The sequence below is a fragment of the Rhinoraja longicauda genome, chromosome 1, assembly GCF_053455715.1.
Source record: "Rhinoraja longicauda isolate Sanriku21f chromosome 1, sRhiLon1.1, whole genome shotgun sequence".
NCBI lineage: Eukaryota > Metazoa > Chordata > Chondrichthyes > Rajiformes > Arhynchobatidae > Rhinoraja > Rhinoraja longicauda.
Genome location: NC_135953.1, coordinates 47298658 through 47313926, shown reverse-complemented (window position 1 = coordinate 47313926; position 15269 = coordinate 47298658). Strand labels below are relative to the sequence as shown.

At 43.3% G+C, this 15269-nt stretch overlaps 1 protein-coding gene across 1 annotated transcript; it reads left to right on the top strand.

The window, feature by feature from the left end:
• The first annotated feature begins 2078 nt into the window (after positions 1 to 2078).
• mocs2 (molybdenum cofactor synthesis 2) lies at positions 2079 to 7728 on the top strand. Its single transcript, XM_078396769.1, has 3 exons — positions 2079 to 2230; positions 2968 to 3089; positions 7594 to 7728. Exons 1-3 carry the CDS (start codon positions 2219 to 2221, stop codon positions 7718 to 7720), a joined length of 261 nt encoding a protein of 86 aa, XP_078252895.1. The 5' UTR covers positions 2079 to 2218; the 3' UTR covers positions 7721 to 7728.
• The last annotated feature ends 7541 nt before the right edge of the window (positions 7729 to 15269 follow it).

The window sequence follows — 15269 nt, the reverse complement described above, 5'->3', positions numbered from 1 at the left end:
AGTCATCCACTCTCTTCCAAGATAGACACAAAAAGCTGGAGTAACTCAGCTTGAAGACAGTCTGAAGAAGGGTCTCGACCCGAAATGTCACCCATTCCTTCTCTCCAGAGATGCTGCCTGCCCCGCTGCAGTTCCTTCTTACCCACTCTCTCCTGTTTTGTTTGTGTTGTGTATAGAGTGTAATGGAGAGGAGATGGTTGCCCACCACTTCACAGGATCTGGAGAACTTTGCAAGGGTCCTTGTCATGGCTCATCCCAAGCAGCTCCTTAACAGAGGGCTGTTTGGGCTGTCACATTCGGAGATGGACATCAATTGCTACTAGAAGGTATTTATTCACAAAATGTTGGAGTAACTCAGCAGGTCAGGCAGCATCTCAGGAGAGAAGAAATGGGTGACGTTTCAGGTCGAGACCCTTCAGAATTACATCCTGTTGACTGCACCAAGCTCCAGTGAGCCCCTAAGCAATTGCTTCTGCAGTCTGGAATGGGCCAGTCGGCAACATTCTCTAATGGACCTCGCTGTGCTGGGAGACCAACAAATCGAAGGTATTTATTCACAAAATGCTGGAGTAACTCAGCAGGTCAGGCAGCATCTCAGGAGAGAAGGAATGGGTGACGTTTCGGGTCGAGACCCTTCGAAGGGCCTGACCTGCTGAGTTACTCCAGCATTTTGTGAATAAATACCTTCGATTTGTACCAGCATCTGCAGTTATTTTCTTATACTACCAATTGCTACTAGAAGATCATTAACTCTGTGAGAGGTTCTTTGGTCTTCCAAAACCTGTTGGTCTCCCAGCACAGCGAGGTCCATTAGGGAATGTTGCCGACTGGCCCATTCCAGACTGCGGGAGCAATTGCTGAGGGGCTCACTGGAGGTAGGTGCAGTCAACAGGATGTAATTCTGAAGCTTGATAAGGCGCTGGTCAGACCGCATTTGGAATATTGTGAACAATTTTGGACACCATATCTGAGGAAGGATATGCTGACTCTGGAATGGGTCCAGAGGACGTTTACAAAAATAATCCCATGTATGAGTGGGTTAACATATGATGAACGATTGACAGCACTAGGCCTATAGTCTCTGGAGTTTAGAAGAATGAGGGGGGACCTCATTGAAGTGTACTGAATAGTGAAAGGCTTGGATAGAGTGGATGTGGAGAGGATGTTTCACTCGTGGGAGAGTCTAGGACTAGAGGTCATAACCTCAGAATTAAAGGACGTTCCTTTACGAAGGAGATGAGGAGGAATTTCTTTAGTCAGAGGGTGGTGAATCTGTGGATTTTTTTGCCACAGAAGGCTTTCAATGGAGGCCGTCAATGGATATTTTTAAGGCAGAGATAGATTCTTGATTTGTACGGGCGTCAGGGGTTATGGGAAGAAGTCGGGAGAATGGGGTTAGGTGGGAGAGATTGATCAGCCATGATTGAATGGCGGAATAGAGACTTGATTGGCCGAATGGCCTAATTCTGCTCCTATCACTTATGACTTAGAAACACTAAGGCTCTGTTGGGGTTGACCACAGTCAAGGGTTCTTCTGCTGCTGGACATTGAGGGGCAGAATCCAGTGGGTATATTCTTCAAACAAGGGAAGGGATATCACTTCAGGAGGCCACATACAATACAATACAATACAATACAATATATCTTCATTGTACAGAGAGAGGTACAACGAGATTGGGAATGCGCCTCCCATACGATGCAATAAATTAATTAGCTAGTCAGTATTAATTTAAACAACCCAATGAAACAAATTGTAACAGTTTTAAAACAGAATAAAGTGCAAGTGCATGAGTGACAAGGGTCTAAATACTAATGAGTATGACATTATTGAATGTATAGACATTGAGAATGTTTGAAGAGTTTTTGCACAATTTTGTTTGATATAAATATTATAATAAATTAAAGTTTATTTTGGGAGAAAAGAAATTATGTTTTGTACAGATGCTGCCTGGCCCGCTGAGATACTCCAGGACTTTGTGTGAACCAGCATCTGCACTTCCTTGTGTCTTTATGCGATTCAGTTCGTACGGCGCCTGTACTTTTTTAAACGCGGTGACAATTTAAAGCAGAGCGGGCGGAGTTTTAATTTGCCAATTGAGTTAGTAGGAAGAGGCAGGAGGATTGGACGAGCGCCGGGTAACGTGCCCGAGGTGGCCCGGTCGAGTCTTACTGCTGTGGCCCTGGCTTTGGCCAAGGGCGCCGCTCTCACGGCCGGCAGATGACCGTCCAGGTAGGTCCCGGGACCCCTGCAGCTGCACCGCACCGCACCGCCGCCGCATCTACTCTCACCGCTCTCCCGGCGCGGCTGCGGCTGCGGCATTGCAAGCTGAGCCCGACAGGCCTGCAGTCTCTGCCCAGCCAGGCCAAACCCCAGCCGCCACCACCACATCCTCCTCCTCCTCCTCTTCTGCGGTGTCCTGGACTCAATGGCCCTTCAATAAAACCCGCGGCGAGTGTTTACACAACCGGGGCAAGCGAGCCGGGCCGCTGGGGAAGGCGGTGAATGAACCTCCCCGCGAACTCTGGACCGTCACCACATTGGGCATGGCGATTTATTCACAAAATGCTGGAGTAACTCAGCAGGTCAGGCAGCATCTCGGGAGAGAAGGAATGGGTGACGTTTCGGGTCGAGACTCTTCTTCAGACTGATGCTGCCTGACCTGCTGAGTTACTCCAGCATTTTGTGAATAAATCGATTTGTACCAGCATCTGCAGTTATTTTCTTATACATTGGGCATGGCTCTCTCCACCCGCAGTCAGCATTTAATAGGCAATATGGTTAGGCAGTGAAATTTAGTGAGGGAAAGCCTTGGCATCTAAAATCACACGTCAATAATGTTCTATGTACAATACAATACAATATATCTTTTGTCATTATTTGCTTGTAAATAGGTAAACAACTGGTTCTACATTCTTTGCTAAATATTTGTACTTTTACACCATTAAATATTTATTTTTTAATAACAGGTTACAGTGCTGTATTTTGCCAAGAGTGTTGAACTGTCTGGAATTAATTCTGAAGTGCTCTCTGTACCACAGCAACTCACTTCTTTGCAACTATGGCAGGAAATTGTTAATAAACATCCAAGGTACTGCAATTTTATTTTTTTTCCTCGAGTAGTAATACTAAATTGATCTTGAGTTCTTGATTTTCACTTTGTATTATGCATGCTCATTACTATTTTGTTATTCTTAGTTGTATGAAGATAAAGCATTCTAAACTAAATTAAAGCTATTGGTCCCATCCATATTGAGTTATCGGGCATCAGGTCTTCATTAAACTTAACTATGTGACAAAGCATTCAGTCTTTCTAATTTCTCCATCAGCTTACTCTCAATTTAAGAGCACAAGTAGGTCACATGACTCTATTGATGTTTTGTTATTCATGATGAATGATGCTTTATTGTGAATGAAGACTTTATTGTCACATGTGCCAAGTCACAGTGAAATCCGTTGCTTGCACCCTGAAGGTGTGCAAATAGTTGCCCAAAAAAGGGCACTTACAAAGTACCCCTGTGCGAGATCCCCCTTTGATCCCCCCTCCCCCCACCCTCCTCCATCCCCACCCCACCTCCTCACGGCAGTCCCCCCATGCCGTATCCTCCTTTGTTCCTTCCCCCGGCAATGGCGTCCTCACCCCCACGTGGTCTATCCTCGTCCGTCGGTCGGCTCCATCATCGACCGCTGCACTGACCTCTCTATTATCGCTGCCGGGTCAATAGGATAACGGGTGATCTGATGATCTTGGCCTTCACTTCATTTCCTTGCTCAATCCCAGATGGTTCAAAAACCTGCTTATTTTGGCTTGAAGCATATGCAGTGATATTTATTCTTTTCCTTGATGACTCTCGGTGTCAGGGAATTCCAAAGATTTGCATCTGTCTGCGAAATTCCACCTCATTTAATTAAAGAGTCGTGCAGTGCAGAAATTGGCTCCTTGACCCTCCACGCCCAAGGCAGCATTATTGCCCATCTACACAAATCGCATTGGCCCTCATTAGGGTGGTTCCTTAATTCTGAAATTCAGCGACCCGTTTTCTAGATTTTCATCATGAGGGAACTGACATGGTGTGAGTTAGTTTTAGAGATACAGCATATAAACAGGCCCTTTAGCCATGCCCACCGTTAACACCCATTCAACCTAGGGTGAAAGTTATCCCACTTTCTCATCAACTCCCTCAATGTAGACAATAGGTGCAGGAGTTGGCCATTTGGCCCTTCGAGCCTGCACTGCCATTCACTGTTATCATGGCCGATCATCTATAATCAGTATCCCGTTCCTGCCGTCACCCCATATCTCTTGACTCTGCTATTTTTAAGAGCTCTATTTAACTCTCTCTTGAAAGCATCCAGAGAATAGGCCTCCATTGCCTGAGGCAGAGAATTCCACAGATTCACAACTCTGGATGAAAAGGTTTTTCCTCATCTCAGTCCTAAATGGCCTACCTCTTATTCTTAAACTGTGACCCCTGGTTCTGGACTCCCCCCAACATCAGAAACATGTTTCCTGCCTCTAGCGTGTCCAATCCCTTAATAATCTTATATGTTTCAATAAGATCCCCTCTCATCCTCCTAGATTCCAGTGTATAAAAGCCCAGTCACTCCATTCTTTCAACGTTTGACAGTTCAGCCAACCTGGGAATTAACCTTGTGAACCTACGCTGCACTCCCTCAATAGCAAGAATGTCCTTGCTCAAATTTGGAGACCAAAACTGCACATGATAGACATGGATAGAAAATTGGTTGACAGACAGAAAGCAAAGAGTGGGGATAAATGGGTCCCTTTCGGAATGGCAGGCAGTGACCAGTGGGGTACTGCAAGGTTCGGTGATGGGGCCCCAGCTATTTACGATATACATTAATGACTTAGATGAAGGGATTAAAAGTACCATTAGCAAATTTGCAGATGATCCTAAGCTGGGGGGTAGTGTGAATTGTGAGGAAGATGCAATAAGGCTGCAGGGTGACTTGGACAGGTTGTGTGAGTGGACGGATACATGGCAGATGCAGTTTAATGTAGATAAGTGTGAGGTTATTCACTTTGGAAGTAAGAATAGAAAGGCAGATTATTATCTGAATGGTGTCAAGTTAGGAAGAGGGGATGTTCAACGAGATCTGGGTGTCCTAGTGCATCAGTCACTGAAAGAAAGCATGCAGGTAAAGCAGGCAGTGAAGAAAGCCAATGGAATGTTGGCCTTCATAACAAGAGGATTTGAGTATAGGAGCAAAGAGGTCCTTCTACAGTTGTACCGGGCCCTGGTGAGACCGCACCTGGAGTACTGTGTGCAGTTTTGGTCTCCAAATTTGAGGAAGGATATTCTTGCTATGGAGGGCGTGCAGCGTAGGTTCACTAGGTTGATTCCCGGAATGGCGGGACTGTCGTATGTTGAAAGGCTGGAGCAATTAGGCTTGTATACACTGGAATTTAGAAGGATGAGGGGGGATCTTATTGAAACATGTAAGATAATTAGGGGATTGGACACATTAGAGGCAGGAAACATGTTCCCAATGTTGGGGGAGTCCAGAACAAGGGGCCACAGTTTAAGAATAAGGGGTAGGCCATTTAGAACGGAGATGAGGAAGAACTTTTTCAGTCAGAGAGTGGTGAAGGTGTGGAATTCTCTGCCTCAGAAGGCAGTGGAGGCCAGTTCGTTGGATGCTTTCAAGAGAGAGTTGGATAGAGCTCTTAAGGATAGCGGAGTGAGGGGGTATGGGGAGAAGGCAGGAACAGGGTCCTGATTGAGAGTGATCAGCCATGATCGCATTGAATGGCGGTGCTGGCTCGAAGGGCTGAATGGCCTACTCCTGCACCTATTGTCTATTGTCTATGATACTCCAGGTGTGGTGTCGCCAGGGCCTGTACAACTGCAGAAGGACTTCTTTGCTCCTGTACTTAGCTCCTCTTGTTATGAAGGCCTACATGCCTATTAGCTTTCTTCACTGCCAGCTGTACCTGCATGCTTCCTTTCAGTGACTGATGGACAAGGCCACCCAGATCTCTTTGTACTTCCCCTTTTCCTAACTTGATCCCATTCAGATAATAATCTGCCTTCCTGTTCTTGCCACCAAAGTGGATAACCTCACATTTATCCACATTAAACTGCATCTGCCATGCATCTGCCCACTTACCCAACCTGTCCAAGTCATGCTGCATCCTCATAGCATCCCCCTCACAGTTCACACTGCCACCCAGCTTTGTGTCATCTGCAAATTTGCTAATGTTACTTTTAATCCCTTCATCTAAATCATTAATGTATATTGTAAATGGCTTTGTCCCAGCACTGAGCCTTGTGGTACCACACTAGTCACTGCCTGCCATTCTGAAAGGGACACATTAATCCTTACTCTTTGTTTCCTGTCTGCCAACCAATTTTCTATCCATGTCTGTACCATATCCTCAATACCATGTGTTCTAATTTTGCCCACTAATCTCTTATGTGGGACCTTATCAAAGGTTTTCTGAAAATCCAGGTACACTACATCCACTGGCTCTCCCTTTTCCATTTTCCTAGTTCCGTCCTCAAAAAATTCCAGAAAATTAGTCAAGCATGATTTCCCCTTCGTAAATACATGCTGACTCGGAACGATCCTGTTACTGCTATCCAAATGTGCCGCTATTACATCTTTTATAATTGACTCCAGCATCTTCCCCACCACAGATGTCAGGCTAACTGGTCTATAAATCCCTGTTTTCTCTCTCACTCCTTTCTTAAAAGGTGGGATAACATTAGCTACCCTCCAATCCACAGGAACTGATCCTGAATCTATAGAACATGGGAAATTGATCACCAATGCGTCCACAATTTCTAGCGCCACCTCCTAGGTACCCTGGGATGCAGACCATCAGGCCCTGGGGATTTATCAGGCTTCAGTCCCATCGGTCTACCCAACACCATTTCCTGCCTAATGTGAATTTCCCTCAGTTCCTCCGTTACCCCAGGTCCTCTGGCCATTAGTACATCTGGGAGATTGTTAGTGAAGATAATAGACAATAGTTTAGTTTACAGAAACAGTGCAGAACCACGCCCTTCTGGCCCACTGAGTACGCACCGACCTGCGATCCCCGCACATTAATATTATTGTATGTCCCTAGACAATTTACCTTTATATCAAGCCAATTAACCTACAAACCTGTACATCTTTGGAGTGTGGGAGGAAACCGAAGATCTCGGAGAAAACCCACGCAGGTCATGGGGAGAACATACAAACTTCGTACAGACAGCGCCCGTAGTCAGAATCGAAGCCGGGTTTCTGGTGCTGTAAGGCAGTAGCTCTACCGCTGCGCCCCTGTGCCATCCGATACTAATGCAGATTAACAACACTGTATCCAAGTGCTCTCCCAATTGAAGGGGTTTCGTGATGAGATTTCATTTCAGTAAGCAGCTTTATCAAGAATTGACTACATTTCTCCAGGGAAGAGAACAGATGAGGTTGTGTACAAAAACATGTTATTTTGCTGGGAAAATCTAGAAACTGTATTTGGAAACCAATGCTGACCATTAATGGGGAACCTGAAAATAAATACAATTCAATCCCATATATTAAACAACACAGTTACGTAACATATTTTTCCTTCCTTACCGCATCCACAGGCTTGGTACCATAAGAGATCATATCATTCTTGCTGTTCGTCAGGTATACGTCGTCCTGGGAGATCAGCTTCTGTTCCTCGAGCCAGGCGACGAGATTGGTGTCATCCCCCCCCTCAGCGGGGGCTAGTTCCTGGCTCACATACGCAGGTATTTCCAACTTCTCTTCAAATATAACATCAGGTGCAGGAGGCCGTATGTTAAAACTCCTGATTGATTCTTTAATTTTGGCCAGGTCCAGTGATTCAGTTGATCCATGTCTTCTGAGCCTTCCCTTTCGTCTGTTTCCACTTGGCTTGGAATCTTTATTAAACGGAGCCATATTATTCTTCTGTAGATGTCACTGTAAACAAACATGACCAATATCAGTATGAACCCATACGACCAAAAAAAAACGTAGTGAAGGAATATTTTGTTGGGGAAAGGGATGTGATGCAGCACAAATTATTCCAGAATATGGAGCATTTTCTGCCACCACTTAAAAATAGACACAAAATAAAAACAGAAAATCTGGAAACATTTAGCAGGTCTGAAGGTATCCGTGGAAAGAGAAACAGTTAATACTTCAGGTTCAAGCTCCTTGAACAGAGAAAGAAAGATAATTTGAACTTGTAGAAACTTATAAGACACACACCATTTTGCTAATGACCATAGCCTTAAATTTGACAAGGGCTTTATTGCGAGGAAGGGTGCTCGTTAGCACTTTCAATCAGAAAGTAGTGTTGTGTGCAATTTTGATCTCCTAAGTTGAGGAAGAACATTATTGCTCTTGAGGGACTGCAGCGTAGGTTCACCAGGTTTATTTCTCGGGATGGCGGGACTGACATACGATGAAAGAATGGGTCGACTGGGCTTGTATTCGCTGGAATTTAGACGGATGAGAGGAAGTTTTAAAAGTTTGTGCAAATGTTCCCTGCTTTGTTTTATGTGGTGGGTGGGGGAGGGGGTTGGGGGAAACATTTTTTCAATCTCTTACCTTGCCGGAGATGTGATTGCTTTCTGGATCGTATCTCCGGTTGCTCTGTGGCCTAACATCGTGGAGCTGAAGGCCTTGCCTGGGACTAACTTTGAGCGCCCACGGGGCTGTGGACTTAATATCTGAGCGTGCGATTCCTTGCCTGGATCGACGCTCGAATCGCGGCCTGCGGACTTTAATATCAAGGAGCTCGCAGTCTCTGGTTGAGACCGGTCGGGAGCTCCAAGTTGCACAAGGTTCGACAAGGCCCGACCCGGGCTAGATTACCTGGTGCGGAGGAGCTGAGATCCCCCCCCCCCCCATGCAGGAGTTTGATCGCCCCGACGAGGAAGGGCTGCCGCCGGCTACGGAAGTCAAGTTCGTCTCGTCAACGGAAGGTTAGAGGCCCCCGACCGCCGGAGGACGAAGAAGGGAGAGATTGAACTTTTTCGCCTTCCATCATAGTGAGGAATACGGAGGTGTCTCTGTGCTGGATGTTCATGTTAACATGTCTTTTATGTGTCTTGTTGTTTTTTATTGTTATGACTGTATGACAAATGACATTCGTCGTATGTTGCAAAACATTCTTGGCTAATAAAGTATGATTATGATGATGATTATGATTATGATCTTATAGAAACATAAAATTCTTGGGGGATTGGACAGGGTAGATGCAGGAAAAATGTTCCCGATGTGGGGGGAGTCCAGAACCAGGGGTCAAGGTTTAAGAATAAAGGGTAGGCCATTTAGGACTGAGATGAGGAAAAATGTTTTTACCCAGAGAGTTGCGAGTCTGTGGAATTCTGCCACAGAAGGCAGTGGAGGCCAATTCAATGGATGTTTTCAAGAGAGAGTTAGATTTAGCTCTTGGGGCTAAAGGAATCAAGGGGAAAAAAACAGTAATGGGGTACTGATTTTAGATGATCAGCCATGATCATATTAAATGGCGGTGTTGGCTCGAAGGGCCAAATGGCCTACCCCTGCACCTATTTTTTAGTTTCCATGTTTAGAAACTGCTTGCTAATGTGGCAAAGAAACCATTAGCATGTACTTGTATTTCCCACTGAAGTCTTAGAGTCTGAGGCAATTGCCTTCTGGTGCAGAAACGCCTAATTATGGTCAAGCTATTGAAATGGTGTCATTGGCATATTTGTTCAATTTATCCTTAAGGTCATAAAGAATAGGAGTAGAATTAGATCATTCAGTCCATCAAGTCTACTCCGCCATTCAATCATGGCTGATCTATTCCTCCAAACCCCATTCTCCGGCCTTCTCTCCAAAACCTCTGATACCTGTACTAATCAAGAATCTGTCTATCTCTGTCTTTAAAATATCCACTGACTTGGCCTCCACAGCCTTCTGGGTAAATAATGCCACAGATTCACCACCCTCTGATTAAAGAAGTTCTCGTGAATGAAAATGAAATATTTTGTCTCCTTGTTCCATGATTGTGTGGAATATTTCTCAATTGTAACATTTTTTGAGTACAATAATGTTGTAAACAAGATTTTTTTTCTTCTTGGAAACTTTAAGTTACTAACTCAGAATGAATTGCTGAAATAAGCATGATAAATTAAGTATCACAGTTGATGAGGGATGAAACCAGAAAGTAATTTTGAGAATCTTCACTGGATTTATCTGAATGAACAGATATTTTTACATTATTTAATCTTCTAATGAAATGCACTGATATGCATAAAAGTATGGATGATACTGACCCAGCTCCTGCTCAGAAGACTTGGTGGTAACTTGATTCGATACGCTTGGAGATCACAATTTAAAAGAGTAAAACCACACACAGGAAGAGTATATCGAGTATATCATGTGCATTAACAAACGGGATCAGCAATGTTGTGTCATCTATTGTTATTTTTATTGTTTTGAAATATAAACTGGAAAGAATCTCAATGTGTTAAGTTTAGTATAATGATTAGTGAAAGGCTTGAATAGAGTGGATGTGGACAGAATGTTTCCACTAGTGGGGGAGTCTCGGACTAGAGGCATTGCCTCAGAATTAAAGGACGTTCCTTCATGAAGGAGATGAGGAGGAATTTCTTTAGTCAGAGGGTGGTGCATCTGTGGAATTCTTTGCCACAGAAGGCTATGGAGGCCGTCAATGGATATTTTAAAAACAGATAGATGGATTCTTGATAAGTACAGGGGTTATGGGGAGAAGGCAGGAGAATGGGGTTAGGAGGAAGAGATAAATCAGCCATGATTGAATGGCGGTGTAGACTTGATGGACCGAATGGCTTATTTCTGCTCCTATCATTTATGATCTTGCATGTTATTATGAAGGAGAGAACAGCAATCATAATAATAATAATAGAGTCAAGAGTCCAGTTGAAGAAGGATACACAGAGATCCGGTTCCATGAGCTTGGTAACCAGTTTGGAGGGGATGATGGTGTTAAGTGCCGAGCTGTCATCTATGCACAACAGCCTGACATTTGTGTTTTTATTGTCCGAGTGGTCCAGTGTAGAGTGGAATGCCAGTGAGATTGTATCCTCTGTTGATCTGTTGTGGCAAGAGGCAAATTGTACCAGGTCCAGCTTCTTGAGGAAGGAGTTGATATGCACCATACTCTCAAAGCACTTCATCATCACTGATGTAAGTGCTACTGGTCGGCAGTCATTGAGGCCTGTCACCTTACTCTTCTTGGGCTCTTCAAAGTTTATTATTGGGATTATAGATGCCCTTTTAAAGAAGGTGGGAACCTCAGACCTCAGTAAAGAGAGGTTGAAGGATCTTCTGACATCATCCTCTGTGACTGAGATTGTAATACCATTGGGAACAATGGGGACCTGGGAAGGCACATCGATGTTCTCCCTTTTATAGTGTGTGTAGAATGCATTGAGCTCATCTTGGAGCTCAATAGTACATAACTAATGTATGTAAATGGCAACAGCTTTGCATCTTTAAACATGAACCACTGTTTCAGTCACTCATTCCCTTGCAGTATAAGTCCAGGTCTCTCCCTAATGCAATATTCTGACATCTGTCCTATAATGTTAGAGATGAAGGATGGCTATTACAGATTTCTGATAGGTGAATTACAAAATAAATGAATATAAAACATTCATGAAACCGTGGATGGTAATACATGTGGAGAAGACTAATCCAACAGAAATAAGAGATATGTACAAGACAAGGCAAGTGTGCCAAACAAAAGAGATGGGAAGTAGGTTTAGAGATGCAGACAGTATAATTATATTAAAAGCATGCACAGTGAAAAAGTGAGTAGAACTGCAAGGGGAATGAAGATGAATGCAATGGTCAAGTTATCAAATGGATTGCATTTAGCATTATTTATCACAATGACATTGCATGAGTCTTGCTTTCTTGGCAACTTCCAGAGTTAATGTATTTACTCACTGTTAATTTTAATAATCAGTATATTTTAAAGTACTCTACTTTCTTTATTTGCACAACATGAAACTATGCAATTAGTAGTGTAATTACTGATTTCGGGTGTCATCGGGTGTTTGGCTTTACAAAATATTGCAAACTTAGTTCCATTCATATCGTGGACCTGTACACTTAAAAGTGAATATTTTGTTTAACTTTTCAAAACATTCAGATGTGCTCACCATTACTATCATTCATTCTAGCAGTAAATGATACCGATGAGTAGATCAATGACAGACAGGAGAACTCCTTTCCAGTAGAGACACAAGAAACTGCAGATGCTAGAATCTTGAGCAAAGCAGTGCTGGCAGAAGTGAGCAGGATAGGCAGCATTCACGATACAATACGGTCGAACTTTGTTTATCCCAGGAGGGAAATTAATTACCAACAGTCATAAAACACAAGATACATGAAATTAAAGTGATGAGTGGAAAGGATTGGGGATGTGCAAAGTTTTTTGGGGGGGGGGAGGGGGGGGAGGGAGGGAGGGAGGGAGGGAGGTAAGTCAGGTGAGTCAGTCTACCCTGTGACAGAAGGGGTGGAGTTGTACAATTTGATAGCCCCAGGGAAGAAGGGTCTTCTGTGGGGGGGGGGGGGGGGAGGGGAGTGGAAGGGTCCCCAAAACATTGCTTTTGCATTCCTCACCAGGTGCTGCCTGCCCCACTGAATTCTTCCAGCACTTTGTGTCTTGCTCCTTTGCAGTAACTAGTCAGAAGCTTCATACATTCATAGAGAGAGATGTGCATCACCCGGAATATAAATTAGCCATAAGCAGAGAAAGTCTCGCATCAGCATATAGGATGAATAACCTCAGTATTTTTACTTTAACTATTATTTCTTTTTGCTTCAAATGTCTAATTTCTAAAATAATTCCTTTTTAGCAGATCACTACATAAATAAAATTGGTTGAATTGATATAGGTTATGGGATAAGTATGTTTATCTAGAACCTTTCTTTTAGGATCACACCTTCCTCTTCAAAATTTTATGCAACATTTATATATCTGGATAATGTTCATAACACCAATCAGAATCTGAGCCATTGTCATCATCAAATGTGTATCTCCATTTCACTTGCATAGAGCAACACAGTCTGTTTCAACTCAAGCCTCTTAGAACTTAGCACAGGGTAAAATAAGTTATTTATTCATGTGCAGTCCACTTAACTTTTAAGTCAGTGTCAAATAAATGTATATATAATTACCGTGAAAAGATATGTCAGATTACAAACGAAAGCATTATTATTTTTCTTGCAAAGCAAATAATCTGCTTTCCCATATTTTCGTAATATTTCTAATTCCTACTGGGCATTCTTAATATTAAAACCATAAGACATAGGAGCAGAATTAGGCCATTTAGCTCAACATGTCTGCTCTGCCATTCGAACATGGCTGATCTATTTTACCCTCTCAACCCCATTCTCCTGACTTCTCCCATAATCTTTGACGCCCTTACTAATCAAGAACCTATCAATCTCCGTTTTAAAAATACCCAATGATTAGGCCGACACTGTCATCTGTGGCAATGAATTCCGCAGATTCACCACCCACCTATTTGAGCAATGCTAATTTGAGGGTGATTATGTTTCGGATATGATTCAATAAGATCACCTCTCATTCTCCATGACTGCATGGGTTTTCTTTGAATGCTCCGGTTTCCTCCCACATTCCAAAGGCGTGCAGGTTTGTAGGTTAATTGTCTTTGGGAAAAATTGTATATTGTCCCTAGTGTATTAGATATACGTTTAGTGTATGAGGATCACAGTGTGAACACGGAGACACGCTGTATCTTTAAACTAAACTAAAACTAATGGTAATGTATTCTCTCTCAAATTAAAGGGCCAAAACTTTACGCCATTCTGCAGGCATGGCATTACTAAAATCGTATTTTGGCAACAAAACATGTCTATTTCTAAACTCCAACCCCTTTTCAATAAAGGCAAATATGCAATTTATTTCCTAACTACCTGCTGTACTTGCATGCTATCACCTTGGATTTCATGCCTGGTGTCCTGGTGTCATCGCAACAACCTGGAACTCAATGCTCTCAAGACAGTGGAACTAATTGTAGACTTTCGAAGAGATCCCCCTCCCCTCCCCTCCCCCCACCATCAACAACACCATAGTCACATCTGTGGAGTCATTTAAGTTCCTTGGAACCATCATCTCCAGTAACCTTAAATGGGGGGCCACCATCGACTCCACAGTCAAAAAGGCCCAACGGAGGATGTACTTCCTGCGGCAACTGAAGAAACACAATCTGCCACAGGCAATAATGGTCCAATTCTATACTGCTATCATTGAGTCCGTCCTCACCTTCTCCATCATGGTCTGGTTTGGCTCAGCCACCAAGCACGACATCCGGAGGCTGCAACGGATCGTTCGCACATCTGGGAAGGTTCTTGGCTGCAACCTTCCCCCCATTGACGAACTGTACACTGCAAGGGGTAGGAAGCGAGCGGGCAAGATCATCTCTGACCCCTCTCACCCTGGCCACAAACTCTTCGAAGCACTTCCCTCTGGAAGGCGACTCCGGACTGTCAAAGCAGCCACAGCCAGACATAAAAACAGTTTTTTTCACGAGTGATAGTTCTACTCAATAACCAAAGTCTGTAGTCTCTTTTTTCCTCTGGTTTATTTTCACCCACATGTTTAGACCGTAATATTGTATCCTTATTGTTTTGATGTGGTTATGCTTTATTCTTAATTGTTAACTGTATGTTTGTGTTGTCATTTGTGAGCGGAGCACCAAGGCACATTCCTTGTATATGCACATACTTGACCAATAAACTTATTCATTCATTCATTCATTCATTCATTCATTCATTCATGCCTCAAAACAGCTAGAACCCTCTGTACTCTATCAGATAATGTTTTGATTTTTGATTCATACTAGTGCAGTGTATGATCTACTTTCCCATGTTGAATTCCATTTTATCAAGGTTTCACCACCTCTTGCAGCCTATCAACATCCTGTTGGGTAATGCAAATATCTTTACCACAGCATGCTCACCTGCCTATTTTTGTGTCGTCAACAAACTTACCTTTACCATCTACCTTCTCCACCCAAGTCATTAATATAGATAAAAATATATAATTGAGAATGTCCTTATGGAATTCTCCTTGTACATCCTTCAGCATGAGGAAGGTCAATTTGTCCTGCCTCTCTGACTTCATGTGATAACTAATCTGCACTTAACATTAACACACTTCCCCAATACCAGAGTCCTTATCTTGTGCTCCAGCCCTTTACATTGGGTGTGTTGAGATGTAGTGTGAAGTACTTAGAAAAGTAATATCTCTTTTAGGTATTTATTG

Bases quoted from the DNA above. Each gene is read 5' to 3' on its own strand.
- mocs2 (XM_078396769.1), top strand. The intron at 3,090-7,593 runs GTACTGCAATTT...CCGCATCCACAG, and splicing joins ATTGTTAATAAACATCCAAG to GCTTGGTACCATAAGAGATC.